Raw genomic sequence first — 27,124 nt, 5'->3', positions numbered from 1 at the left:
TGTGAGGACTCAGTGAGATAATACATACAAAGTGCTTAGTGCAGTGCCTGGCACATATAATTGTTTAATAAACATTAGCTATTATTAGCATTATCATTCTGATACATTTAATGAACAAAGGTATAGTAAAAGGGTCTCTGAATATGTAATCTTTTAAAAAATCTCATTTTTCATGTACTTATCACTATTAAAATTTTTAAACTGTAATTCTCCCTTTTATTCTAGTTATGGTACATCTTAAATATAAGAACTCATCTGATTTCTGATGAAGGGAGTAAGAACATATTTTGAAAACAAAAAAAGCATAAGTTCCAGCAAAGTTCACTCAGAATCCCTCGTACCCAGTAACTCTCAGCGGCTACTATACGCTCCGACCCTGGTCAGAGTCTCAGTTAGTGTTGGCTAAGCCGTTCTTTTCAATACCTTCAGTCAGAAGAACTCCATGTTTCACTCCAAGGGCCGCATGAAGAACAGTCTTTCCTCCCCAGCCTGGCAATCTCTCTGGTGTTACAGAACAGGAGCCTGCCTGCCACACATGGACCAGGCCTCTTTCTTTGGATCCTTCAGCTTCTGTTGAGCTACAAACATCAAGAAAAATAGCTTAAAAATAGCTTGTTCCTCCAGGTCAGAACTGTATCTTTTGTCCTTCATACTGTCATGAGATTTATACCTTTTACCAGTACATGGGTGACTGAGTCAGACAGTTCGGCACCTATTTTATGGCATGGTTATGACACAGGAGCAGAGGTAAAATTACTATTTAAATACATGATTTGAGGATAAACCCACAAATTACTTATCTCTATCTAAGAAGCAAACAAAACCTGGGCTATTTTTTGAAGTTTTCTGATTTAAAATTTCAAGATTCTTACTTCTCAGTACGTTAACTCCTTGTTTAGATGTTAAAGTTATAACATGTCCCAAGTTGGAGTCTTATTTTAAACTTTTAGTTTTTAATTTGGTATTTAAAAAAAAAGTATTTGATGAGAAAGACAGAAGGAATAGGGATCCACATTTCCCTTTATACCAAGTTTAAGCTCTATAATTCTTATTTAAATTTTTAAGAACTAAATTTATAACAGGTACCAGTAAAATCCTTCATGCTTTACTCACGTTCTAGCCAAAGAATTCTATCCATCTGATAACCCTAGTTCAAAGAACATAAAACACACAGCTGTATAACAATGACCGTATCCCAACTGCCTCCCTTTCCAAGAAAAGGCCACATTAACATACTCTGGGTTTCCCTTTATATAATATTTTCCTTTGTGTCGCCATTGATGGGGCATTTATTTTCATATTCTTTTTTTCTAGAACAGTGATGCCAATATTTTAATGAGGCACAGCAACTTTTTTTGGTTTTCTTTATTTTATAATACCTAGGATTTTCTCTACTTTTGTTAAATAATATTCCTCTGAACTGTAATTAGGCATAACCATGTTTTTATGAAAGGAAAGCCACAAACCTAACCCTCCTTTCAAAACATTATTCATGGCGCCGAGTTCTCTAAGGATAGAATTACAATTAATAACGCTACTTCTGAAAACTTGAAATTGTGTGACCAAAAAAATGGCCTCAAAACCTTCAAAATGGTGAAGACATTTTGTGCCTTTTATAAGCATAAGAAAGGAACTAGCAACAAAGTGTACACCACTAACAAGCTTTATTGTAATTATCTTTCTCTCTTTACCAATCAACACAAATGTCACTATTCCTACTTAATAGCCATCAACAAGAAAATTAAACTGGAGAGAAGCTACACATAAGTGGAACTGTCTGTTGTGTTTTCCTAGAAGGGTAGGGGAAAAGGAAAAAATGGTTCTACCTTTTCTTCTTTGAGTCCATCGGTCAGTGGAAGCACTCCATCACCAAATCATTCCCTCCTTGCAAAAGGTATATAAAACCCTAAAGGGCAAAACACAGGTAAGCACAAAGAGCAGTGAAAGAGCAGTTTGCTATTTTATCTGTCAGATTTTAAAAAAAGAAGAAAACAGGCAGCTCTCCAACAAGTGCACATTCACTGGGCAATAAATATACAGCAAAACTATTTAAACTATTTCATATCCTGCCTGCCAAAGTCGAATCTCTAGACTGAGCCTGCCCACTGAGCTTATAAAAATGCCTGTTGATCGTCAAATATAATGTCAAAGTGAGAAAAGACTACCCACAACCTAGCTGTACTTTGTCAGGCAACAGATTTTTTTCATTTGTTTTTTATTATAAATAAGTTCAATCTGAAAACTCAATGTGTTAAGTATTCATTACACACAAATTAAGGCTACTTTTCAAATGCTGCTGGGACATATGAACACTTAAATACCAATTAAGTAAACAAGAATTTCTTGGGGCTTCCCTGGTGGCGTAGTGGTTAAGAATCTGCCTGCCAATGCAGGGGACACGGGTTCAAGCCCTGGTCCCGGAAGATCCCACATGCCACAGAGCAACTAAGCCCATGCACCACAACTACTGAGCCTGTGCTCTAGAGCCCACGAGCCACAACTATTGAAGCCCACGTGCCTAGAACCTGTGCTCCGCAACAAGAGATGCCACCGTAACGGAAAGCTTGTGCACCGCAATGAAGAGGAATCCCCTCTCACTGCAACTAGAGAAAGCCCGCGTGCAGTAGCGAAGATCCAACGCAGCCAAAAATAAATAAATAAAATAAATTAAATTAAAAAAAAGAATTTCTGCAATCTCTCCAGTAATGTATCAGATTCAAACAGTTTTAATTTCATTTTCCAGTAATGCACACACACAGAATTCCACCATTAAAACAAAGTTTTCCATGTATTGGAACTAGCAGTGTTTTCCCCAAATCAACCTCAATTCAAAACCATAATCCAAAGGGCTGGAAGAAAGAAGTTTGAATTTAAAATATCTATTTTTTAAATCTACCATTTAATAGAAAAGAGCTATATGAAAATAACAGTACAAATATTATGACCTATCATTTCAGAAACTCAATGTTTAATAAAGTAAGAGCTAGAAATACTGACAGGCAGACAGAAACGCTCAATGCATTTCAACTAAGAAATTCACATTTTTAAGGGCACCAAAACTCATGAAAATAAGAGCAACGGGGTTTTAGATGTGTGAATTTAGATGTGTGAATACTGGGGCCAAATTCATTATTTTTCTGCAAAAGGGTATGGCATCGTCACTGTGCTTTGAAAAGAGCCCACACCGGCAGGAATGATGTAAGACCATCTGTTTACTCCAGGTTGCCTGTGAATTCTTACAGTTTCCCATCTGTATATCTGGAGGAAATTACTCTCTACCTAATGCTTATTTTAGAAAGATTTTGACTCATTCAAAGTTGGATGAAGGGTACATGTAAATGAAAGATATATCTGATCAGATTTAATAAATGCTATTCATTTAATAAATATGATTACTAAGTGGTACTATGCTTTGTGTGTGACAGTAATTCACTTTTAGTAAAATGTACAGTTCACAGCATACAGAAAAGTTCTGAGGCCAGGTCTAACCTATGCTCATCTATGAGAGATCAGGGAGTAACTGGTCCCTTGATAAAAGTTAAACAATGCCCAGGGGAGAAACCAGAGAACTGCTCTGGGAGGGTGTGGGAGTGCACAAGCACACTTCAAGCAACTGATTCACTGTTCGTAAACCAAATTGTGTCCTACTGCCTGTCAATCAAAACTGTTGAGAATCGGTAAAATGAATAAAGCAGCTGACCTTTCTTCTCTTTTGGTGTCATATTCTTGAATACAGTGTTTTCTTAAAGTGGATTACTCCTTATGCCACATGATTTCTAACCAACATTCATTTTTTCAAATCCAAATGGAATTAAAACTCTACAAACTGTCTTGCAACTTTGTTACTTACTATATACCGTAGGAAGGATAATGATTCCCAAGATACCCATGTCCTAATGCCCAGAACCTGTGAATATGTTAGGCTACATGGCAAAGGGGAAGTTAAGCTGCTAATCAGCTTGTTTTAAGTTGGGGAGATTATCCTAGTTATCCAGATGGACTCAGCATAATCACAGAGTCCTTAAAAGTGGAAGAGACAACAAGCCTCTTAGATAGCCACATCCACCACAGGGCAGACAGCAGAAGCAAGAAGAACTACAACCCTGCAGCCTGTGGAACAAAAACCACATTCACAGAAAGACAGACAAGATGAAAAGGCAGAGGGCTAGGTACCAGATGAAGGAACAAGATAAAACCCCAGAAAAACAACTAAATGAAGTGGAGATAGGCAACCTTCCAGAAAAAGAATTCAGAATAATGATGGTGAAGATGACCCAGGACCCCGGAAAAAGAATGGAGGCAAAGATCAAGAAGATGCAAGAAGGGGGCTTCTCTGGTGGCACAGTGGTTGAGAGTCCGCCTACCGATGCAGGGGACGCAGGATCGTGCCCCAGTCCGGGAAGATCCCACATGCTGTGGAGCAACTAGGCCTGTGAGCCATGGCTGCTGAGCCTGCGTGTCCAGAGCCTGTGCTCCGCAATGGGAGAGGCCACAACAGTGAGAGGCCCGTGTACAGCAAAAAAAAAAAAAAAAGAAGATGCAAGAAACGTTTAACAAAGACCTAGAAGAATTAAAGAACAAACATAGATGAACAATACAACAATTGAAATGAAAACTATGCTAGAAGGAATCAATAGCAGAATAACTGAGGCAGAAGAACAGATAAGTGACCTGGAAGACAGAATGGTGGAATTCACTGCTGCGGAACAGAATAAAGAAAAAAGAATGAAAAGAAATGAAGACAGCCTAAGAGACCTCTGGGACAACATTAAACACACGAACATTTGCAATATAGGGGTCGCAGAAGGACAAGAGAGAAAGAAAGGAGCAGAGAAAATATCTGAAGAGATTATAATCAAAAACTTCCCTAACATGGGAAAGGAAATAGCCACCAAAGTCCAGGAAGCGTAGAAAGTCCCATACAGGATAAACCCAGGAGAAACACACTGAGACACATAGTAATCAAACTGGCAAAAATTAAAGACAAAGAAAAATTATTGAAAGCAGCCAGAGAAAAACAACAAATAACATGCAAGGGAACTCCTATAAGGTTAACAGCTGATTTCTCAGCAGAAACTCTACAAGCCAGAAGGAAGTGGCATGATACACTTAAAGTGATGAAAGGGAAGAAACTACTACCAAGATTACTCTACCTGACAAGGATCTCATTCAGATTCAAAGGAGAAATCAAAAGCTTTACAGACAAGCAAAAGCTAAGAGAATTCAGCACCACCAAACTAGCTCTAAAACAATGCTAAAGGAACTTCTCTAAGTGACAAACACAAAAGAAGAAAAGGGTCTACAAAAAAAACCCAGGGCAATTAAGAAAATGGTCATAGGAACATACATATCGATAATTACCTTAAACGTGAATGGATTAAATGTTCCAAGCAAAAGACACAGGCTTGCTGAATGGATACAAAAACAAGACCCATATATATGCTGTCTAGAAGAGACCCACTTCACACCTAGGGACACATTCAGACTGAAAGTGAGGGGATGGAAAAAGATATTCCATGCAAATGCAAATCAAAAGAGAGCTGGAGTAGCAATACTCATATCAGATAAAATGGACTTTAAAATAAAGAATGTTACAAGACAAGGAAGGACACTACATAATTATCAAGGGATCAATCCAAGAAGAAAATATAACAATTATAAATATATATGCACCCAACATAGGAGCACCTCAATACATAAGGCAACTGCTAACAGCTATAAAAGAGGAAATGGACAGTAACACAATAATAATGGGGGACTTTAACACCTCACTTACACCAATGGACAGATCATCCAAACATAAAATTAATAAGGAAACACAAGCTTTAAATGACACAATAGACCAGATAGATTTAATTGATTTTTATAGGACATTCCATCCAAAAACAGCAGATTACACTGTCTTCTCAAGTGCGCATGGAATATTCTCCAGGATAGATCGCATCTTGGGTCACAAATCAAGCCTCAGTAAATTTAAGAAAACTGAAATCATAGCAAGCATCTTTTCTGACCACAATGCTATGAGATTAGAAATAAATTACAGAGAAAAAAAACGTAAAAAACACAAACACATGGAGGCTAAACAATACGTTACTAAATAACCAAGAGGTCACTGAAGAAATCAAAGAGGAAATCAGAACATACCTAGAGACACATGACAATGAAAACACGATGATCCAAAACCTATGGGATGCAGCAAAAGCAGTTCTAAGAGGGAAATTTACAGCTATACAAGCCTACCTCAAGAAACAAGAAAAATCTCAAATAAACAATCTAACCTTACACCTGAAGGAACCAGAGAAAGAAGAAAAAACAAAACGCAAAGTTAGCAGAAGGAAAGAAATCATAAAGATCAGAGCAGAAATAAATGAACTAGAAACAAAGAAAACAATAGCAAAGATCAATAAAACTAAAAGCTGGTTCTTTGAGAAGATAAACAAAATTGATAAACCACTGGCCAGACTCATCAAGAAAAAGGAGAGGACTCAAATCAATAAAATTAGAAATGAAAAAAGAGAAGTTACAACAGACACCGTAGAAATACAAAGCATTCTAAGAGACTACTACAAGCAACTCTATGCCAATAAAATGGACAACCTGGAAGAAATGGACAAATTCTTAGAAAGGTGTAACCTTCCAAGACTGAACCAGGAAGAAATAGAAAATATGAACAGACCAATCACAAGTAATGAAACTGAAACTGTGATTAAAAATCTTCCAACAAACAGAAGTCCAGGACCAGATGGCTTCACAGGTGAATTCTATCAAACATTTGAAGAAGAGCTAACACCTATCCTTCTCAAACTCCTCCAAAAAATTGCAGAGGAAGGAACACTCCCAAACTCATTGTGTGAGGCCACCATCACGCCGATACCAAAACCAGACAAAGATACTACAAAAAAAGAAAATTACAGACCAATATCACTGATGAATATAGATGCAAAAATCCTCAACAAAATACTAGCAAACAGAATCCAACAACACGTTAAAAGGATTATACACCACGATCAAGTGGGATTTATCCCAGGGATGCAAGGATTCTTCAATATAAGCAAATCCATCAATGTGATACAGCATATTAACAAACTCAAGAAGAAAAACCATATGATCATTTCAATAGATGCCGAAAAAGCTTTTGACAAAATTCAACACTCATTTATGAAAAAAACTCTCCAGAAAGTGGGCATAGAGGGAACCTACCTCAACATAATAGAGGCCATATACGACAAACCCACAGCAAACATCATTCTCAATGGTGAAAAACTGAGAGCATTTCCCCTAAGATCAGGAACAAGACAAGGATGTCCACTCTCGCCACTGTTATTCAACATAGTTTTGGAAGTCCTAGCCACGGCAATCAGAGAAGAAAAAGAAATAAAAGGATACAAATTGGAAAAGAAGAAGTAAAACTGTCACTGTTTGCAGATGACATGATACTATACATAGAGAATCCTAAAAATGCCACCAGAAAACTACTAGAGCTAATCAATGAATTCAGTAAAGCTGCAGGATACAAAATTAATGCACAGAAATCTCTTGCATTCCTATACACTAATGATGAAAAATCTGAAGGAGAAATTAAGGAAACACTGCCATTTACCACTGCAACAAAAAGAATAAAATACCTAGGAATAAACCTACCTAGGGAGACAAAAGACCTGTATGCAGAAAACTATAAGACATTAATGAAAGAAATTAAAGATGATACCAACAGATGGAGAGATATACCATGTTCTTGGATTGGAAGAATCAATATTGTGAAAATGACTATGCTGCCCAAAGCAATCTACAGATTCAATGCAATCACTATCAAATTACCAATGGCAGTTTCTACGGAACTAGAACAAATCATCTCAAAATTTGTTTGGAGACACAAAAGACCCCGAATAGCCAAAGCAGTCTTGAGGGAGAAAAATGGAGCTGGAGGAATCAGACTCCCTGACTTCAGACTATACTACAAAGCTACAGTAATCTAGACAATATGGTACTGGCACAAAAACAGAAACATAGATCAATGGAACAAGACAGAAAGCCCAGAGATAAACCCAGGCACCTATGGTCAACTAATCTATGACAAAGGAGGCAAGGATATACAATGGAGAAAAGACAGTCTCTTCAATAAGTGGTGCTGGGAAAATTGGACAGCTACATGTAAAAGAATGAAATTAGAACACTCCCTAACACCATACACAAAAATAAGCTCAAAATGGATTCGAGACCTAAATGTAAGAACAGACACTATAAAACTCTTAGAGGAAAACACAGGAAGAACACTCTTTGACATAAATCACAGCAAGATCTTTTTTGATGCACCTCCTAGAATGGAAATAAAAACAAAAATAAGCAAATGGGACCTAATGAAACTTAAAAGCTTTTGTACAGCAAAGGAAACTACAAAGAAGACGAAAAGACAACCCTCAGTATGGGAGAAAATATTTGCAAATGAATCAACAGACAGAGGATTTATCTCCAAAATATATACACAGCTCATGCAGCTCAATATTAAAAAAACAAACTACCCAATCCAAAAATGGGCAGAAGACCTAAATAGCCATTTCTCTAAAGAAGACATACACATGGCCAAGAAGCACATGAAAAGCTGCTCAACATCACTAATTATTAGAGAAATGCAAATCAAAACTACAATGAGGTATCACCTCACACCAGCTAGAATGGGCATCATCAGAAAATCTACAAACAACAAATGCCGGAGAGGGTGTGGAAAAAAGGGAACCCTCTCGCACTGTTGGTGGGAATGTAAATTGATACAGTCACTATGGAGAACAGTATGGAGATTCCTTAGAAAACTAAAAATAGAATTACCATACAACCCAGCAATCCCACTACTGGGCATATACCCAGAGAAAACCATAATTCAAAAAGACACATGCACTCCAATGTTCATCACAGCACTATTTACAAGAGCAGGTCATGGAAGCAACCCAAATGCCCATCCACAGATGAATGGATAAAGAAGATGTGGTACATATATACAATGGCATATTACTCAGCCATAAAAAGGAACGAAATTGGGTCATCTGTTGAGACGTGGATGGATCTAGAGACTGTCATACAGAGTGAAGTTAAGTCAGAAAGAGAAAAACAAATATTGTATATTAATGCACATATGTGGAACCTCGAAAAATGGTACAGATGAACTGGTTTGGAGGGCAGAAATAGAGACACAGATGTAGAGAAACAAACGTATGGACATCAAGGCAGGAAGTGTCGGGGGTAGGGGTGGCGGTGGTGGTGGTGTGATGAATTGGGAGATTGGGACTGACATGTATACACTGATGTGTATAAAACTGATGACTAATAAGAACCTGCTGTATAAAATAAATAAATAAATAAAGTGGAAGAGAGAGGCAGAGGAGAGCTTGAGAAAGAGAGGTGATGATAACAAGCCGTGTCAGAGAGCTGCTAAATTGCTGGCTTTGAAGATGGGAGGAGGCAGCCATAAGCCAAAGAATGTAGGTGGCCGCTAGAAGCTGGAAGAGGCAAGGAAACGAATTCTCTCCTAGAGCCTCCAGAAAAAAACACAGCCCTGCTGACATCTTGATTTTAACCCAGCGAGACTGGTGTCCGATTTTGAACCTAAAGAACTCCAAGATGATAAATTTGTGTTATTTTAGGCACTGAGTTTACAGCAATGCTACAAGCAGCAACAGAAAGCTAGTACACTATTTCACACACATCTTTCTTTATCGATATTTATAGATCGAATTTTGTTTTAATGGTGTTTAACATACTTGACTTCTCCTAAGAAGACACGTGTGCCTGAAATTCAGATACAGCAATGAGAAAAAAGGAAATGACTGGTAAGGAAACATAACTAAAAAGGAATATTGCACCTAAATGTGGGAAGCTTATATTATAAAGTTTTACCTCACATACTTAAAATATGCAGCATTTACCAAATCCAGTTAATCTAACATTCTTCCTCAATTATGTATCCAAACAGAAAAAGTACACCAAAAAATTTGTTTTCCTAGTATTTTTATAATCCCCTCTCTGAGAAATCTACAAGACTTGCCTCAACGATTCAAAAAGCATTTAAACTTGCTTATGTACTTCCACTGCTAACAGTTTTAACTGTTATAAAATTGCCTAATCATGGGGCTTCTTCTGGGGATATTTCTCCCCAGATGAGCTTTGGGGGTCAGGATCCCTGTACTTTGCTTCTTTTCTTCTGTTATAGTAACTTTCCCTCATAGCCTTTATTATATTAACTAGCTCTGATACAGAAGCTGTGTGATATTTACAGAGTCAGAAAATGTGGGGTCCTCTTGTACCTCACATGGCCTTTCCAGAGATCAATGGCATCTGTAAAAGGAGCAAACTGGACTGTAGCATCCCCTCCAACTATTAAGTACTATGAACCACAGAACAAAGATGCATTCATTTTAAAGTATACCACTCTACGCTTCAAATTATCTCCTTCACAGTGAAATGTAAAGTAATTAAACTCTCAGATGACCCTTTAAAACAAAAAGCTTGGTCCTTAATGAGTTGATTCCACTTTTAGATCCCGGTGGATACACACCCTCCTGCTACATTTAACAGAGAAATAAGCTATCCTGTACATGCAGAGAATATGGTTTTAATTCCATGATCTGGGAGTGCCCTAAAAAAAAAAAAAAATCTGGTCTAGATGTTCTAATTATTGCTAGAAAGAAAAGCTACTACTATGGGTCCATGATACCGTAACCAGAAATCTAAACTCCAAAAAACTCTGAAAACTCAAAGTTTTTTCATTTAAGTCTTTTGGTGGCAAAATCTAATCTGACCTGAACTCATCCAAGAGCAAAACCAACATGAACTAATGTGATGCTATTTAGTTTTTACCCCTTTAGTGTACATCTTCATCTGTCACAGAAATATTAATATGATTGTAGGGTGGTACCAAAGGTCCCACGAGAAGTGTTATATAATATATGGTTTATGCACCTTATTCTAAAGATCAGAAAAGCTCTGAATTCCAAAACATGCCTTGCCCCAAGGGTTTCAAGTAAGGGACTGGGAACCTGTATTCTAAAACAACTATCATTTTCGGTAGGGGTCCTCAACTTTTTAATGGCAATGATTTACGTCACTTGTTTTAAAAGTTTTAAGTCCATTTTATAGTGAACATACTCACACAGAGTGCCCAAATGAATTCTGTAAGAAATATCCTCCCTGCAAATACTCACTTGGCTCATCTTAGTGGAGGAAGGAAGCCTGGGCTCTTTAATTTCATACAAGACTACCAATTTGGTGGAAAGATGTAAATAATGAGAGAGGTGCTGTGTCCTAGAACAACTAGGACTTAGTGATGTATTAGACATAAGTGGGGGATAAAGGAGAAGGAGGTATCAAAAATGACCTCTAATTTCTCCCTTGAACAACTGTGTAGTGGTACCATTTACTGAAATGAGGAAGAGTGAGAGGGTAGGATTCTGAAGTGGAAGGTAAGATTCTCGTAAGACAAGATTTTTTTATAAGTTCAAGATGCCTGTGAGAAATCCAAGAATACATGTCAAGTGAGCAGCTGAATATGTGAGTATGGAGTTCAGAAGAAAGGTCTCAACTATTGACATAAACTTGGGAAGGCATATGGATAATATCTGAAATCAAGGCAATGGATAGTATCACTGGAGTGTGTGTTAAGAGAAAAGGGAGGCACAGAATCAAGCTGTTAAGTTACTCGGATAGGATGAGCAACAAGCAAAGACTGAGGTGAGAAGTGGCCTGAGAGGTAGAACAAACAAGAGTCTGATGTGGGCACACGAAGCAAAGCAGAGCGTGTTTCCAGCAGGAATGACGGGTCAACACGGCTGGGCTCTCAGCTGGGGACTGAAAACCAGATTGCAGCAGGCTGACTATAAATGGCAGGTGAGGACATGAAAATAAAGTTGGTGTAAATGATGCTTTTAAAAAATACTGAAATGGCAAACAGAAATGGAGAAGCAGGTGGACAGAAACATGAAGATCAAGGGTGTAATTTTGGGGGGCGGGGGAAGATGAGAGACAGCTGAACATGTTTGTAGGACAATGACATGGATCCTAGATGCAAGGGAGACAAGGACAGAGGGCAGAACCAAAATCCTGGACAAAAGTGGAAGAGGATGGCGTCCGGAACACGCATGCAGTGGGACTGGTCTTTCACAAGAGAAAGGGTCTACATTTTAAAAAGAAACAAAACAACAGGTACAGATACAGGCAGGATTATAGATTTTGTGGTGGGAGGATAAGAGTCCCACATGATGGCACCTGTAAGTGACTAGGACTTCACAGTATGTGTGCTATGTTTTCTAATCTCACACCTGGTTCCATTCATTCTGTCTCTTTATTTTATTTTGCCACATTTACACATTTCTGTAAACTGCCTTTTAGGAACAAGGCAGAATATAAATAAAAATTTTAAAATATGAAACAGAAATGTGTTAATGGACTAGTATTCCAAATGCAAAAAGAAAATTAAATCATGTAGCATTCTATGTATACACATCTAGTAAACTTTATTCTCTGGACAAAGTCCTTTTCCCTTAATAATTTAGTAAAAGTTAGTATATTAACTTTAATTAAATTTCAGCAACTAAAACCACATGTAGTTTTCTCACCTACTGTACTCCAGGTATGGAACTAATATAAAACTTCCACGGAAGCCAAAAACATCTTATGCTCTATTATATCCCAGCTGCTTAATATAGTCCTGACATACAACAAGTACTCAATAAATACCTGTAGACAGACTAGGCCTATATAAATCAACAAGTTCCTACCCTTAAGGAGTTTACATACGAGTATGTTCTATCTTTCTGACTAGAATGATGGCTCTAAGTAGACAGTGCCCTCAAGGCATAAGAAAGCTAACTTAACACTAGCAAAGCTGGGCCCTTCTACTCTTAGTCTCCTGTCTCATTTATTGGTTTAAAATAAGTGTACTGATTAAAATAGTGAAATAATAGCAATAATTATAAGAGTAATGATATTACTGTTTAGAATGACAAGACATTAAGATAGGAAGACAATAAAAATAATAATAAAGGAGCAAACTGTATCATAATGCCTTGAAAAGAATTTGGACATAGAGTGAATCTGACATAAAATTACTACAGATTTCATGCAGTCATTTACACTTTCTCTTTAAAGTCTGAGTTAGTTGTGTTTTATTACAATGTAGTAAACCAGAGTTTATACTGTGAATGCAGTAAACAATAATTGAAGACCCTATGGAATTTTACACATGGTAAATGCTTAATAAATATTTGCTTTTAGAGGCTCAGTCTATGTTTACACATGGATTAAGGCAACTTTTGACTCAAACACCTGATTTACAACTAATCTGTACACCAACAACTGCTACTTCCTGGATATCCTGCCACTCTAGCCTTAACCCACCACCACCGAAGGTTGAGGAACACTCACCTTGCACCTAAGGCTTGACAAACCAACCACCATCAAAGGGGGAGGCCACTTCAAATCCTAGCCCTCTCAGCCTGAAATGCTGCACTGGAGGCACTGCCTAATACCACTATGGGAGCTGACCAACCCCTTAAATCCTGACCGACAGTTCAGGAGTTCAGTAAATTAATGCATTAAATAAAGTCAGTAGGCTGGCCTAGACAGTACTTATTATTTATCATGTTGTTACTAATGGGATAATGCACTTAAGTCATTGATTCAAAATATATTATAAACTCCTGGAGGTCAGAAACCATGACTTATTCATCAGTACATTCTTGTACCCATGGTAACCACTAGGTATAAGCTGGCTACGCATAAGTGAGTCCTCAGTGGAAGACAACCCTCGATCTTAAGTTCCAGTCCACAGACTTCCAAATGATTAGAAGGTTTCCACCAGTCCACGGACTTCCAAATGATTAGAAGGTTTCCATGCCTGTTATAAAAGTCAATGTCTGACATGAAAGGAAAGTGTCTTCTCATAATAGAAACTCTCATACATAATTTGCTAATGGTACTTCCTAACAAGGAAGATACTTTTATTTCATGTCACTTCACAGATGTTAGACAACTAGGAAAGAACAGTCCCTTTCTCCTTAGTACATGGAGACTGTTTCTGGACAATCAGGGACACTAAGGCTTCATAGTCTCTGTCTCTTTTTACTACTTATTTTTTTTATGGCCTGCTAATTTCACCCTGAAACCTACTAAAACGACACTCTTCTGATTGTTGAGAATCTTCTAAAATGGATATTACTCATGGGAGAGGGGGATAAACATGGTAAAATAAACACCCAGCAAATACCCATTTAGCTCCTTTTTGCACCCACTGCCTATCTCTTTAAAATGCATTTTCTGTAAATACTAAATTCCCATGAAACATTCTGATAAATATTATAATACCAGCAACTGAGTTTCAAATTCCCAGGTACTGCAACCATTTATGCCTATTATTATTTGATAGCATATAATTTCTGATATAAATTATTCCTTTAATACTTTGCTACTATTCTTTTACTAAAATGGCTACTTTTTTTAAAAAGGCAATATTACAGAAACACAGTTCAAAGTATGTTGGCTGATTTTACCAATCAATAATATCCAGTGCTTAAGGTCAACAAGGGGCCACATAACTGAACAGGGAGTACACATGTCAAAATATACTGCTCTGGAGATATAAGTTTCACTTAGAGTATTTTGAAAGTGCTAATAACAGGTATTCTTGATTAGGAATGAAAATGTTGTTTTTAAATGTGTGAGTCATATTAGAGATCAGCTATTAAATTCACTATTTGTTACTCAACCATTTAACGCATTGTCGTCATGTTTACTTATCAATACCTGTAGAAAGAGCATTATTTTGTTTGAGCAATAACTAGGACACTTGTATTCACAGTATAAAACTCAGGTTTACTAGAATGTAATAAAATTTAACCAATGAAAACTTTTAAAAAGTGTTAATGACTACACGATATCTGCAGTAATTTTGTTTTTTTTTTTAATATTTAAATATTTATTTATTTATTTGGCTGTGCAGGGTCTTAGTTGCAGCATGCGGGATCTAGTTTTCTGACCAGAGACCGAACCCGGGCCCCCTGCATTGGGATTGCGGAGTCTTAACGCTGGACCACCAGGGAAGTCCCTCCGCAGTAATTTTGTATGTGAGTCGCTCCGTCAAATTCCTTGCAGGGCTTTATGATACAATGCACTCCCCTATAGTTTGAGAGTTCATGATCAGTACATGCCTGCACTTCTCAAGAGTCTCTAGAATTTAAATTCCCCTGCAGCCTTTCAAGAAGGATCATTCCTCATATCCTAAGGCAAGCATCTTCCCAGGAGCACAAGTCAAACAGAAAAGTCTGTCTCCTCTCTTTAGAAAAGCTTTACATAGTGGAGCTGCATTGGCACATTCTTTTCACCGCGGGGAGAGAAGCTACAAAGTAAAAAAAAAAGAAAGCATATCGGGAGAGAGCCCCGATTATATATAAAAATTCTAAGGTGCTAGTTTCACAAACTATCTTAACCATTCACAAATCTGTAAAAACATTAATAATAATAATGTACAAATCCATGTACCCATCATTGAGTTTTAACAAATATTAACATATTTTCATATTTGCTTAAGCTCCCTTTAAAATAGAAGAAAAAGTTATACGTAGATTTGGGACTTCCCTGGTGGTGCAGTGGTTAAGAATCTGCCTGCCAAGGCAGGGGTTAAGGGTTTGAGCCCTGGTCCGGGAAGATCCCACATGCCGCGGAGCAACTAAGCCTGTGCGCAACAACTACTGAGCCTGCGCTCTGGAGCCCACGAGCCACAACTACTGAGCCCACGTGCCACAACTACTGAAGCCCACGTGCCTAGAGCCCGTGCTCTGCAACAAGAGAAGCCACCGCAATGACAAGCCCACGCACTGCAATGAAGAGTAGCCCCCGCTCGCCGCAACTTAGAGAAGTCCTGCGCACAGCAACGAAGACCCAACGCAGCCAAAAATAAATAAAATAAAATAAATTTTTTAAAAAAAGCTATACATAGATTTGAAGGAGCTCTACCCAAACCTTCCTTCTCCAGAGTTACCCACTATTCCTAAAGTTAATGTGTCTTATTTCCATGTATATTCTTATACTTTTATGTACTCTCACTAGATACATACATATCAATAAACAGTAATATGCTATATTGTTTCAAAACTCTACATAAATGCATAATACAGTATTCATATATCCTTTGGCAACTTGCGTTTTTTTTTTTTTTGTGGTACGCGGGCCTCTCACTGTTGTGGCCTCTCCCGTTGCAGGGCACAGGCTCCGGACGCGCAGGCTCAGCGGCCATGGCTCACGGGCCCAGCTGCTCCGCGGCATGTGGGATCTTCCCAGACCGGGGCTCGAGCCCGTGTCCCCTGCATCGTCAGGCGGACTCTCAACCACTGCGCCACCAGGGAAGCCCAGAAACTTGCTTTTTTTACTCAATATTATGTACTTGAAATATGTATCCATGTTATAAACAAAGATCTAGTTTATTCATTTTTACCAAGGGATAGTATTCCATTGCATGAATAAACCATAGTTTATCCATTTCCCTACTAAAGTTTATCCATTTCCCTACAGCTGGATTGTTCTACTTTATCACTATTTTAAGAGCTGCTATAATCATCTTTGTTAGATGTTTGCTTGGGCAATTGCTCCAATTTTAGTTAAGAATTCAGCTCAACAAAAATTCAGGTTGCGGAAGAAAAGAACCCTTAGAATGAAAGTAAATTCACCCAGATCCCATTGACCCAGTCTTTTTTTTCCATAGGAGTTGAGAAAACTGTACATTTTTCTTCAAAACCAAACTGTATGAACTGCACAATAAAAGAGTAAGTGTACAAGAGCCCCCAAAAGTACTCAATACATCTCTGATTTGAATATTTCTGCTCTATTCATGTGGATCAATTAATTCACCTATGTTCAGCTCTTCTGTCACTTGTGTGATGCTGGCAAACATTAAGACAGAATGTAAAGATGGCACCATTACATCTATAGACGAACGGGAAATGGGGATAGGAAAATAAATGTAATGCTAAAAAGGACCACGTCATAATTGGTTGCTATTTTATTTGTGGTTACCGCGCATTTTCTTAAGGACTGATATCCTTAAGAAATCTACTTCCTTATAACTGATGACTGAATTAATTGGTCATTTATGAAAAGTTAAAAGAAAAAATATGTTTTAAAAAAACTCTACCAGAAATATCTATATCCCTAATACCGTTAGAGTATGTGGTAGGTTTAATTCCACAAAGTTATTAAAATCCTCACAGCATTCCTCTGAGTGTCGGAGAAAAGGGCTCAACCTCACACTACATCAAAGCAAGCCTTCTTTTACACCAGCTCAAAAATCACCACTCTCTACCTTCCTTCCTAGTTTTTCAACTCATACCTTACCTAGTCTCATATTAATAAAGAATTATAAAAGGTTTTTACAAGTCAGTCATATTCTTTGGAAATACCTTTAGAATGGATCCAGCAATACTGCATTTAACCCATGTTTTTCATGAAAATGTGTAAGATTGATAGTACTCTTCCCATCTAATCACATGAAAACTAAAATCAGTTCTCAGTGAGGTTGTTACCATACCTTTTGCTTCTTTGACAGTCAAAATGCCCGAAGTAAGTCAATGACAACCTAAGTTCTGAAAGGCTGAAATATGGAGAAAAGGGATTCCAGTTCACATTGCATAAATCAACTTAAAAAATAAGGGGCTCACATAATGCCAACTTAAATCCCCCCCACACAAATTACGTGTTTGGTTCTTTATGTTCTGCATCATCTTTTCAAATTTTAATATTGTGAAACAGCTTCTAACATTTCTTGCTATAGCTATGAATCTTAAGTCTGCCAATACTAGTCATTGTTTGCAAACTAAGTAATAAATTTAAACTAGGTATAGATTCCATCAGCATTTTAGGTTCTAATGGAACACATTAAAGGTTCTAATGGAACACCAAAGTTACTATAGACCAACCTGAAATCATATTTTCTCTAAATATACCCCTATATCATAAACCTATCTGGAAACTATCCCTTGATTTTTAAAAGTAAACTATAGTTCTTTTCTAAAAAAATATTCAGTTCTCTTTCACATCATTTAGAAAACAGTGAGTCAGTGGATCATGATGTAGTGGAAAAGGAAATGACTTATAAAAATGGCTAATATGTATTGAATATCTACATACAGTGCCAAGCACTGTAAAAAAAATATGATACATGAACCATTACATGTAAAGGTAACTTATGAGGAAGGTACTTTTATACCCGATTCAGAGATAAGGAAATGGAGGCAGATAAGTAACTTGCCCAAACTCAAAGATGTAAGTGTATGTGACTCCAGGTATGCTCAGGTCTAAAGCACTTCACCACTATGCTTGTATTATCAAGATTAAAATACTGTAATCTACTGCAAGAGCAAATTTTTCACTCCTTAAATTCTTAATTTTATTCTTTAAAGCCTTTTAAAGAACATTTACAGCCACCAACAAATCCAAAAGGCAACAGACTAAGGATCTGCGTTTGTGTTCAACAGTGATTTCCTTTTCCATTCTAAACCAAAAGGAGAATACTCTACTTGGATAAGCCACTTCAGCCCGTGTGCTTTTCCTCTTCCCTCATCAACAAAGACCTAAGCAGTACAACACTTCGGCGAACCTACACTTGTCTGTCTCCAAAGTAGCCCTATTACACAGAGGACCAACACCACCGTCAGGACCATTTCCTTACGACAGCCCCTATGTTATTCTGTTCCTATCTTCACTTCTCAAAAGAACTTAACCACCCTCTGCTGGATAACTTGACACGACAAAGGACTAAGGCTAAACTACTAATGCTTAATATCAAAGTCATTTTCTTTTTCCACAACCGCCTTTTCAAGCCAGCAAAACTCTCGGTTCACTCTCCACCGCGATCTGCATCTAGGAACAAACCCACCTGGGACACTCACCAAGGTTCGCCGCCAGGGACCCTGGTTTATCTGGTCGGCGCCTAGAGTGGGCATTCAATAAATCCTCCTGAATGAATTGGTGGAAGGCAGGGTGGGGGGAGGCGGGAAGGGGGGCGCGAAGGAATTTCACGACCCTGAGATCTCTGCAGTGGCGCCCGGTCTGGGGAGGAGGAACCGGGGCGACTGGGAGAACCTGGAGCCGCTGGGTGCTCCTCGACAGGCAGGTCTGTTGGTCGGACGCTGGCTTGGGAAGACGCGGGCGCCGTCTCCGTGAGTCTCCGCAGCGCGCTCCCGGGCCTCGGCCTGCGCCTCCGCCTTTCTCCCGGACCCTGGCGTCCCGCACGCTGGAGGCCCCGGCCGATCAGCCCTCCGAAGCCACGGGCCAACCCAGGACCCGCGCTCGCTCACCTGCCGCTCCCGCTACAGCACCCCGGTCTGCATCCGGCGCGAGCCTGGCAGTCCCGCGGGCCCGTGAGATCAGCTGATTCACGGGGGGCGGGGCTTCTGGGCAGGGGCTGGGCGGCGAGCGAGTGTGATGGCCGGAGATCACTCCCGACGTAGGTGGGGTTAGATGCCAACGGAGTCTGGTAGGGATCAAAATTACTAAAGGGGCGTTAGGCACCGCGGGCAACGTTCCCGAGATACTGCCTTTCCCTTAGGACCAGGCAGAGCCACGACTCCTAAGATGCACTTGGGCAATGACGTAACGTGGCGTCGCCAGGGCCTAACTACGAGCGGTTCCATGGTAACGGTGAGGAGAGTGGTTGGGAGGTGCAGTCATTTTGCTGCTACCTCAGACTGCTGTAGTCCGAAGGGTAAGTTCGTTACTCTTGACAGTGAAAAGGCTAAAATGTCTTCAGACTGCTTCTATAGACTGTACCCTAATGGTAGTCACTTCCTCCCCCGAGAATGACGTCATCGCCAGGCGGCTGGGATTGGCGCTAGTATCCGCACTTTTTACTACTTCGTTGCAACCCCGAAGGATGGAGTGTGGTAAGAGGAAATGAGTTGGCCTCTCCTGTGATCCCCACTGAGCTCTCCCGTATGCAATCTGAGTAACGCCAGTTTGCTCAGCACACAGTTTCACGACTGTCTGCTTGTTGCAGTCACAACCCCACCACGACTCAGCTCGCGCCCCGTAAGTCCCCTCGTGAAGATTTTCCCGAGACGCCACTCATGACAGTGGGTGCAAACTCTACTGCTGGGCAGTGTGCCATCGCTGGACCTGTAAACCTGTATTCAGACCATCAGCGAAAGATGTGCAGTCAGGGTCTGAAACTCCTGTGCATAAATGGTCTATTAAGTCCACCAACATCCTCAACTCGATTGCCTCCTTGATCCTCCATCACCTGCAAAACCGTTAGTTTACAACAGTTCAACCAACCTTGTACACTCTTGCACCAGTGCTGGAAAAAACATAACCCTGAGGATTGGTACCACTGCAGACCAAGGGTGTCCAACTTCAGTCAGGACTACCATGTGGCCAGGCAATCTTGTTAAGCCCCAAATTGTCCGTAACACATTGCTATTCAGAATTTCTCCTATCCCTATCCCCTGTTCTTCCCAGCCCATACACTCTCCTAACTTTTTACTGAACTCTACCCCCCCACCTCTTTGGTAAAAATTAAAAAAAAATAAACTTTGCCTCCTACATTTCTAAGGAAAATGAGACCCCCCAGGGATGAATTTCCTTAACTCCCAGCAGCCGCTATCACAAAGCCTACCTGCAGCCCCAGCCTTCCTTTCCTTCGCCCTCTTTCTCCTTAGAAGTGTTCTGGCCTCTCAAGGTTAATCCCTTCCAATCCACTTAGAGGCTTGCTCCATTACTTATCGCTTCTCTTTTGTGTATTTTCAACCTCCCTGTCTCTTGTTACTCTTACTGCTAAGGATATGAGCCTGTTCCTGCATATCCATCTTTAATTTCTTTTTCCTTTGTCCTCCTTTCTTTTACTTTCTGACCTCCCAATCTTCCTCCTTCCAATCTGCAGTCTCTGCTTTTTCAGGTCTACTGAAACCAGTAACCACCTTCTAATTTTGAAAGCTAATGATACATTCTAAGAATGGAACCATTCTATGCAACCATTTAAAAGAAGGAGAATGCTCTGTACGTATTGATGTGGAATGATCTGGAAGTTAGGTTAAGAGAAAAAATGCTAGATGCTGAATCATGTGAATTGTATTCTACCAGTTACATGTTATGTATGTCTTTTCACAGGAAGAGAAAGAGAGGATATATATCCTTGTCTTTGTATATTCATATCTTGGCTCTGACAGGATGCATTAAAGTGACTGACACTGGGGAGGAAAATTGGGAACAAAGGTAGGAAAAAAACACACTTTTCACTCTATGCCATATTGCACTGTTTGAACTTGTAACTTTATAAATATAGTTTGAATATGCTTTTTTAAACTTATTTTTAAAGCTTTTAAATCTAAAAAAAAAGGTACAATTTTCATTCTTATCTTCCTTTCCCTCTTTTCCTCCTTGTTTTCTGGGATACATTCCTTCTGGGTTTTCTCCTACTCCTCAGACCTTTCCTTTACATTTCAGACTCTTTCTTTCACTTGTCCCTTACATACATGGACTAAATAAATATTTATTGCACACCTATTATGTGCCAGGCACTGTTCTAAGCACTAGAGAGACATAACAATTAGCAAAACAGATAAGAGTGCCTCCTCTCATGGAACTTGCACTCTGTTGATGTGGAAGATAGTCTCCAACGATGGCCACCATCAGTTCCCCCTTCATGTATAGAAATGCCACTCTTGACATCAAGAGATGCAGTCTATAGCCTTTTCCCCTGAATATGGGCTAGCCTATGGTTGTTTTCCCAACTAATAAAGCGTGACAGAAATGAAGTTCTGATACTTCTGAATCAAGGCCTTAGAAAGAACTGGCAGCTTCCACATCCCCGTCTGAGAAGCCAGCTGCCTGCCATGCTCCAACTATACTATAGATTGATAAAAGACAATATGAAGAGATAGGCCACATGGAAGAGCATTAAGGTGCCAGTCTTCTGGGACCTTCCAGGCCAGCCCAGTTACTGGCTGAATGCAGCTGAGTGAGTGACACCAGCCGACATCAAGGTGAGTGTAACAGCCTAGTTAAGCCCTGCCTGAATTCCTGACCCACATTCCCAAGAAATAGTAACTTGTTGCTTTGAGCCACTAAGTTTGGGGGATGGTTGGTTATGCAGCAATAACTGAGACAAGTGGGAAGAGTGAGAGGTAAACAAATACAGCAGTGACTAGGGCTACAAAGAAGCAAAATAGTATAGCAGCTAAAAGCACAGCCTGTGTTCAAATCTCAGCTCTAGCACTTACTAGCTTAATGACCTTGGCACAAGTTATTTAACCTCTATGTACTGCTGTTTCTTCATCCATAAAGCAGGGATCGCAAAGTCAGCTACTTTATGGGGTGATATGAGGACTAAATATAAAGTGCTTAGAATGCTACCCAGCATATAAGTGCTATATAAATGTTGTTGTTTTGTATGAACAATAAAGAAATGTAAAGGAATAGACAGGGAAGAGTGCAATTTCATGTAAGGTGTGCAGGGCAAGCCCCTTTTCCAAGAAGACATCTAAACAGAGATCTAAAAGGAAGTGAGGGCACAAGCCATGTGAATATCTGACACTCCAGGCAAAGGGAATAAGTAACTGTGAAGGCTGGGAGGGCAGTGTGGCTAGAGCTGAAAGAGAAGAGATTGAAAGAGGCTGAATGAGGCTAGAGTTAAATGAGAAGAGGTTGAAAGGTAAGAGATAAGATCAGGTAGACAATGATCTGGTAGTAGGAGCAGATCCTCTGGGCCATGCAAAGGATGGAAAGGACTTTAGGTTTATCTGAATGATAAGAGCAACCATTGGGGCTTTGAGCAGAGGGTGTTGTAATCTGGCTTCTGTTTTAAAGGGATGATTCTTCTGCTCTGTGGAGAGTGATCCTAGTGTAGGAGTTTAAGAGCGGAAGCAGGGATCGCAGTACAGTTGTCCCTCAGTACCCATGGGGGATTGGTTGCAGGACCCCTGTAGATACCAAAATCTGCAGACACTCAAGTCCCTTATAGAAAATGGTGTAGTATTTGCATATAACCTATGCACATCCTCCTGTATACTTTTTTTAAGTTAATTAATTAATTTATTTATGGCTGTGTTGGGTCTTCATTTCTGTGCGTGGGCTTTCTCTAGTTGTGGCAAGCGGGGTCCACTCTGCATCGCAGTGTGCGGGCCTCTCACTATTGCGGCCTCTGTTGTTGTGGAGCACAGGCTCCAGACGCGCAGGCTCAGTAATTGTGGCTCATGGGCCCAGTTGCTCCGCGGCATGTGGGATCTTCCCAGACCAGGGCTCGAACCCGTGTCCCCTGCATTGGCAGGCAGATTCTCAACTACTGTGCCACCAGGGAAGCTCCCTTCCTGTATACTTTAAATCACCTCTAGATTACTTATAATACCTCATACAATGTAAACGTCATATAAATAGTTGCCTGGAACAGCAAATTCAAGTTTTTCTTCTTGAAACTTTCTGGAATTTTTTTTTTTTCAAATATTTTCAATTTGTTGTTGGTTGAATCGGTGGATGCAGAACCCGCAGACACAGGAGGGCCAAGGCAAACAGTTACCTGGCTTGGCCTAGGATGGCAGTGGAGGAGAAGGTGAAAAGGAGTTGGACTCCTGATGTGTTTTGAAAGTGGAGCCTACAGTATTCGCTCATGGATTAGAAATGAGCAATTGAGACAAAAAGAAGAATTAAGGCCTGAGTTATTGGTAAAAATGCACTGTTGCTTACTGAGATGGAAAAGACTGGGAAAAAGAGTATGTCTGGGGATATAGGGAGGAAGTACCAAGTATTCATATTCCAACGTGTTATAGATTATATTGCTAGTAAGCATCTGAATGGAAATGCCAAGTAGACAATTGCATATATAAGTCTTGTGTTGAGAAGAAAGATCAGGGCTAGAGATAAAATTTAGGAAGTTGTCCATGGAAAAGATAAGCAGCCTGAGGCCCAAACTCTATTTAGAGATTAAGAAGATAGGGAGGATCTAGCCCAGAATCCTGCTAGGTTCTTTGAGAGGAGAATTTACTTGTGTTTGAGAAATAGAAAGAAGGCAAAAGTATCTAGTACAGAGGGAAGAGTGGTAGAAAGTGAAGTTGTAGTGATCATGTGAGGGTTGGTAGGCCAGGATATGAGTTTGTTTTTTATTCTAAATGCAAGGGGAATCATCAGAAAGTTTTAAGTGGGGAAGTGACCTGATTTTATTTATATTTTTGAAAGTTCATTCTGCCTAGTACTTTATGTATACGTCCAATTTCATTACACAGAATATTAAAAAGAAGTTTACTCAAGGGTTGAGATTTAGTAATATTAATATTTTTAAATTTCATTCTGACTGAATAGATTACAGGAGTGTAAGAATTGAAGCAGGGAGACCAAGGAGAAGGTATTTCATTAGGCCAAATGAGCGATGATGATGACTTGGACTAGGGTGATAGCAGTACAAATTGAGAATTAGGTAGATTTGAGAGCAGAATTGTCATGATTTAGTGATGGATTAGACATAATTTTGATTCGTATCCTGCCTGGATTTTTTCTTGAGCAAGTGATTCAAGGGCGTCCTGTTTTCTAAACTGGAGAAGACTAAAGAGAAGCATTTGGCATGGTTCAAGAGGTCTGTTGTTGGCATATTGACTTTGGGATACCTTTTTGGCATCCAAGTGGAAATATCAAGTTGGAAGTTGGGGTTCTAGGGAGAAGTCAGGTCTGGAGATAGAGATTTGAGTCATTTGCACATAGGTGCCATTCAGAGCTAAAGGGACTAGATGAACTTACCTGGGAAGAAAGTGTTGATAGGAAGGTGTAGATAAGGCTGGGACTAAGTACTGGGTTGCCCAAGCTTAGAAGTTGAGTAGAGGAGGAGGAACCAGGAAGGATGATTGCAAAGGAGTCCCAGAGAGGTAGGGGGAAAACTAGGAAAGTGCCCACTTCCCAGAAACCAAAGAGACTCTCAAGAAGGATGGCATGATAAACGGTGTTGAATGCTGCTAAATGGTAAAGTAAGATAAGGTATGAGAAGTGATTTGATAAGATGGAATCTCTGGTGACTTGGTGTGAGGAAAAAAAAATGTTCCATGCCGTTCCAATTCTACAGGAATCAAGCCATTAGCCACTGCAGTTGCCCACTGACAGTGCACCCAGAGGGGAATTCAGGATGGAGAAAAACAGGAAACATTCTGTGCCTTGGATATACTGGCCCTTAGATAATTAAGATGCATATCTAAGGAAAATTTTCAAATGACCCCAGATTCTTGCTTATTCCCATACACAGAAAAGCACTAAAATCATTAACTTCAGCTATCTGTTCTTTGTGATTAGCAGTAATCTTTTGATGCTTGACTACACGTTTTTCCCAGTTAAAAAAGTTCATATGTATATCCTAGCTCCTCCCTTACCTCTTCAGAGCAGTTCCTCAGAGCTCTCTGAGAGGCTGTCTCCCAGGCTATTGTCCTCAGTAAGGTCCCTGAATAAAACTTAATTCACAACTTTTACGTTGTGTATTTTTCTTTCAGTAGACATTGACAAGAGCAGGTTCAGTGGAGCAGTAGACAAAGAGGCTTTACTGGGGGTGAGTTTAAGAAAGAATAGGAGGTGAGGTAGCAGGGACATCTCCTTCAAGAAGTTTTGCTGTGAAGTGGAATAGAAAACTGGGGTAGTATTTGGAGGGGAATGTGATGTCAAGGTATAGAATAGATACCCAAAACCCAAGCATTAAAAAAACAGATAATTGATATGAGAGCAAACCCAGATTTCCCATTGGAAAGAAACTGACCTTGTAAGGAAAAAAAGAAAAGATATCCAAACATGTCTTTCTAGATATTGTCATAGACTCAATACTGTCAGCACACAACCTGAGTTGAATTTAGTTATAAATATAAGCTCTTTTAGCATGGCATGTATTACACTAATTTGCAAACCTATATGTCTCTCTTGTTAGATTCTAAGGTCCCAGACTGTATTTTTCTTATTTTTTAATTCTCTAGAGACCAGCAACAGTGCCTTAAACTTAATAATTATTCAGTAAATTGTTTATTGATATCTAGCAATTTAACAATTTGTTGAAATGCAGTTCATTGAAATAGACTTAAGTGCTTGCCTCTTCTGCCAGCTACCCTGACTGACATAGGATCTTGTTCCTATTCTGATTGATTGCCCCCTGGGAGGAATTGAGTCATGATTCTCCCACTTTGCTATCTTTAAAAGTGATGAAATAAAATTCATATTTAATGGCAAGATGAGGAAAATTAAAACATAAAATTTTTCTTTGCCCATTTGGGCCTCCTCACTTCCCTTTAGTTTGTATTTTGCATCTATATTAAGCAGACCTCCTTAGGAGATACCATTGCTTCTTAATCTCATCAAGGGTCATGACTCCTTAGGAGATAACCTTCCTTCTAAATCTTGTAAGGGGCCATGACAATCCATGACCCACTACTCACTTTGTACATGTAGATCTGTATTGTGTAAACTGTCAACAATATGTCATTTGACATATGTCATTTGACATATAATATAACCCTTTGCCTCAAAAACTTGTATAACTGTACTTTGCTCTCTAATGGGTGGAACAGTCCTCAGAGCTTTCTGGAAGACTGTCTCCCTGGTTATAATCCTCAGATTGGCTTGAATAAAATTTTCTTTTTCTTTCTTAGATTGGCTGTTAACTAATGTTCCTGTTGGCGAAAGTCCTACAAGATTCCTTCTGGGCTCAAAGGGCAAAAGGATTGAAGGTGGTGGTTTACCTGCCCTGAGGCAATCCATGGGTGAGTGTGTGAATGTGTGTGAGGGGTGGTTAGTGGTAATGCACCCTCTGAAGGTAATGATAGTTGGACTAATTTTAATAATATTGCAATATAATATATTTTATAATGTACAGTTTGCAAAATGTTTCATTATATGTGCTTTATCCTCAAAACAACCCCATGATAGGTAATTATTCCTAAAATACAGATGAAGAAACTGAGGCCCACTGACTTGTCCAAGTTAAACTAACTACTATTAAGTGGCAGAGAGATTCAAACCCAGGTCTCCAAATCTGGATCTCCAAACTCCAAGTTCTCTGTTTTGTCCCCTACTTCAACTCCAACTGGATCAATGTGTTGAATATAGAGTTCAGGACTAAGATTAAAAAGTAGGGTTCCAAAAG

General features: G+C 39.4%; 1 protein-coding gene across 1 annotated transcript in view; it reads right to left on the bottom strand.

The window, feature by feature from the left end:
- Positions 1-19,425, bottom strand: part of ALS2 (alsin Rho guanine nucleotide exchange factor ALS2) — an 85,898-nt gene extending 66,473 nt beyond the window's left edge. Inside the window, exons 1-3 of the mRNA XM_082657808.1 lie at positions 19,332-19,425; positions 1,827-1,906; positions 424-578 (exon numbers count right to left, since the gene is read on the bottom strand). Coding sequence (XP_082513934.1) covers positions 424-578; positions 1,827-1,846 — 175 coding nt within the window. The 5' untranslated portion in view covers positions 1,847-1,906; positions 19,332-19,425. The remainder of the gene's footprint in view (positions 1-423; positions 579-1,826; positions 1,907-19,331) is intronic.
- Positions 19,426-27,124: the final 7,699 nt, after the last annotated feature.

The sequence above is a fragment of the Grampus griseus genome (assembly GCF_964374135.1).
Source record: "Grampus griseus genome assembly, chromosome: 7".
Classification (NCBI taxonomy): domain Eukaryota; kingdom Metazoa; phylum Chordata; class Mammalia; order Artiodactyla; family Delphinidae; genus Grampus; species Grampus griseus.
The sequence above is the reverse complement of the archived record's forward strand: the minus strand, read 5'-3'. Positions and strand labels throughout refer to the sequence as shown.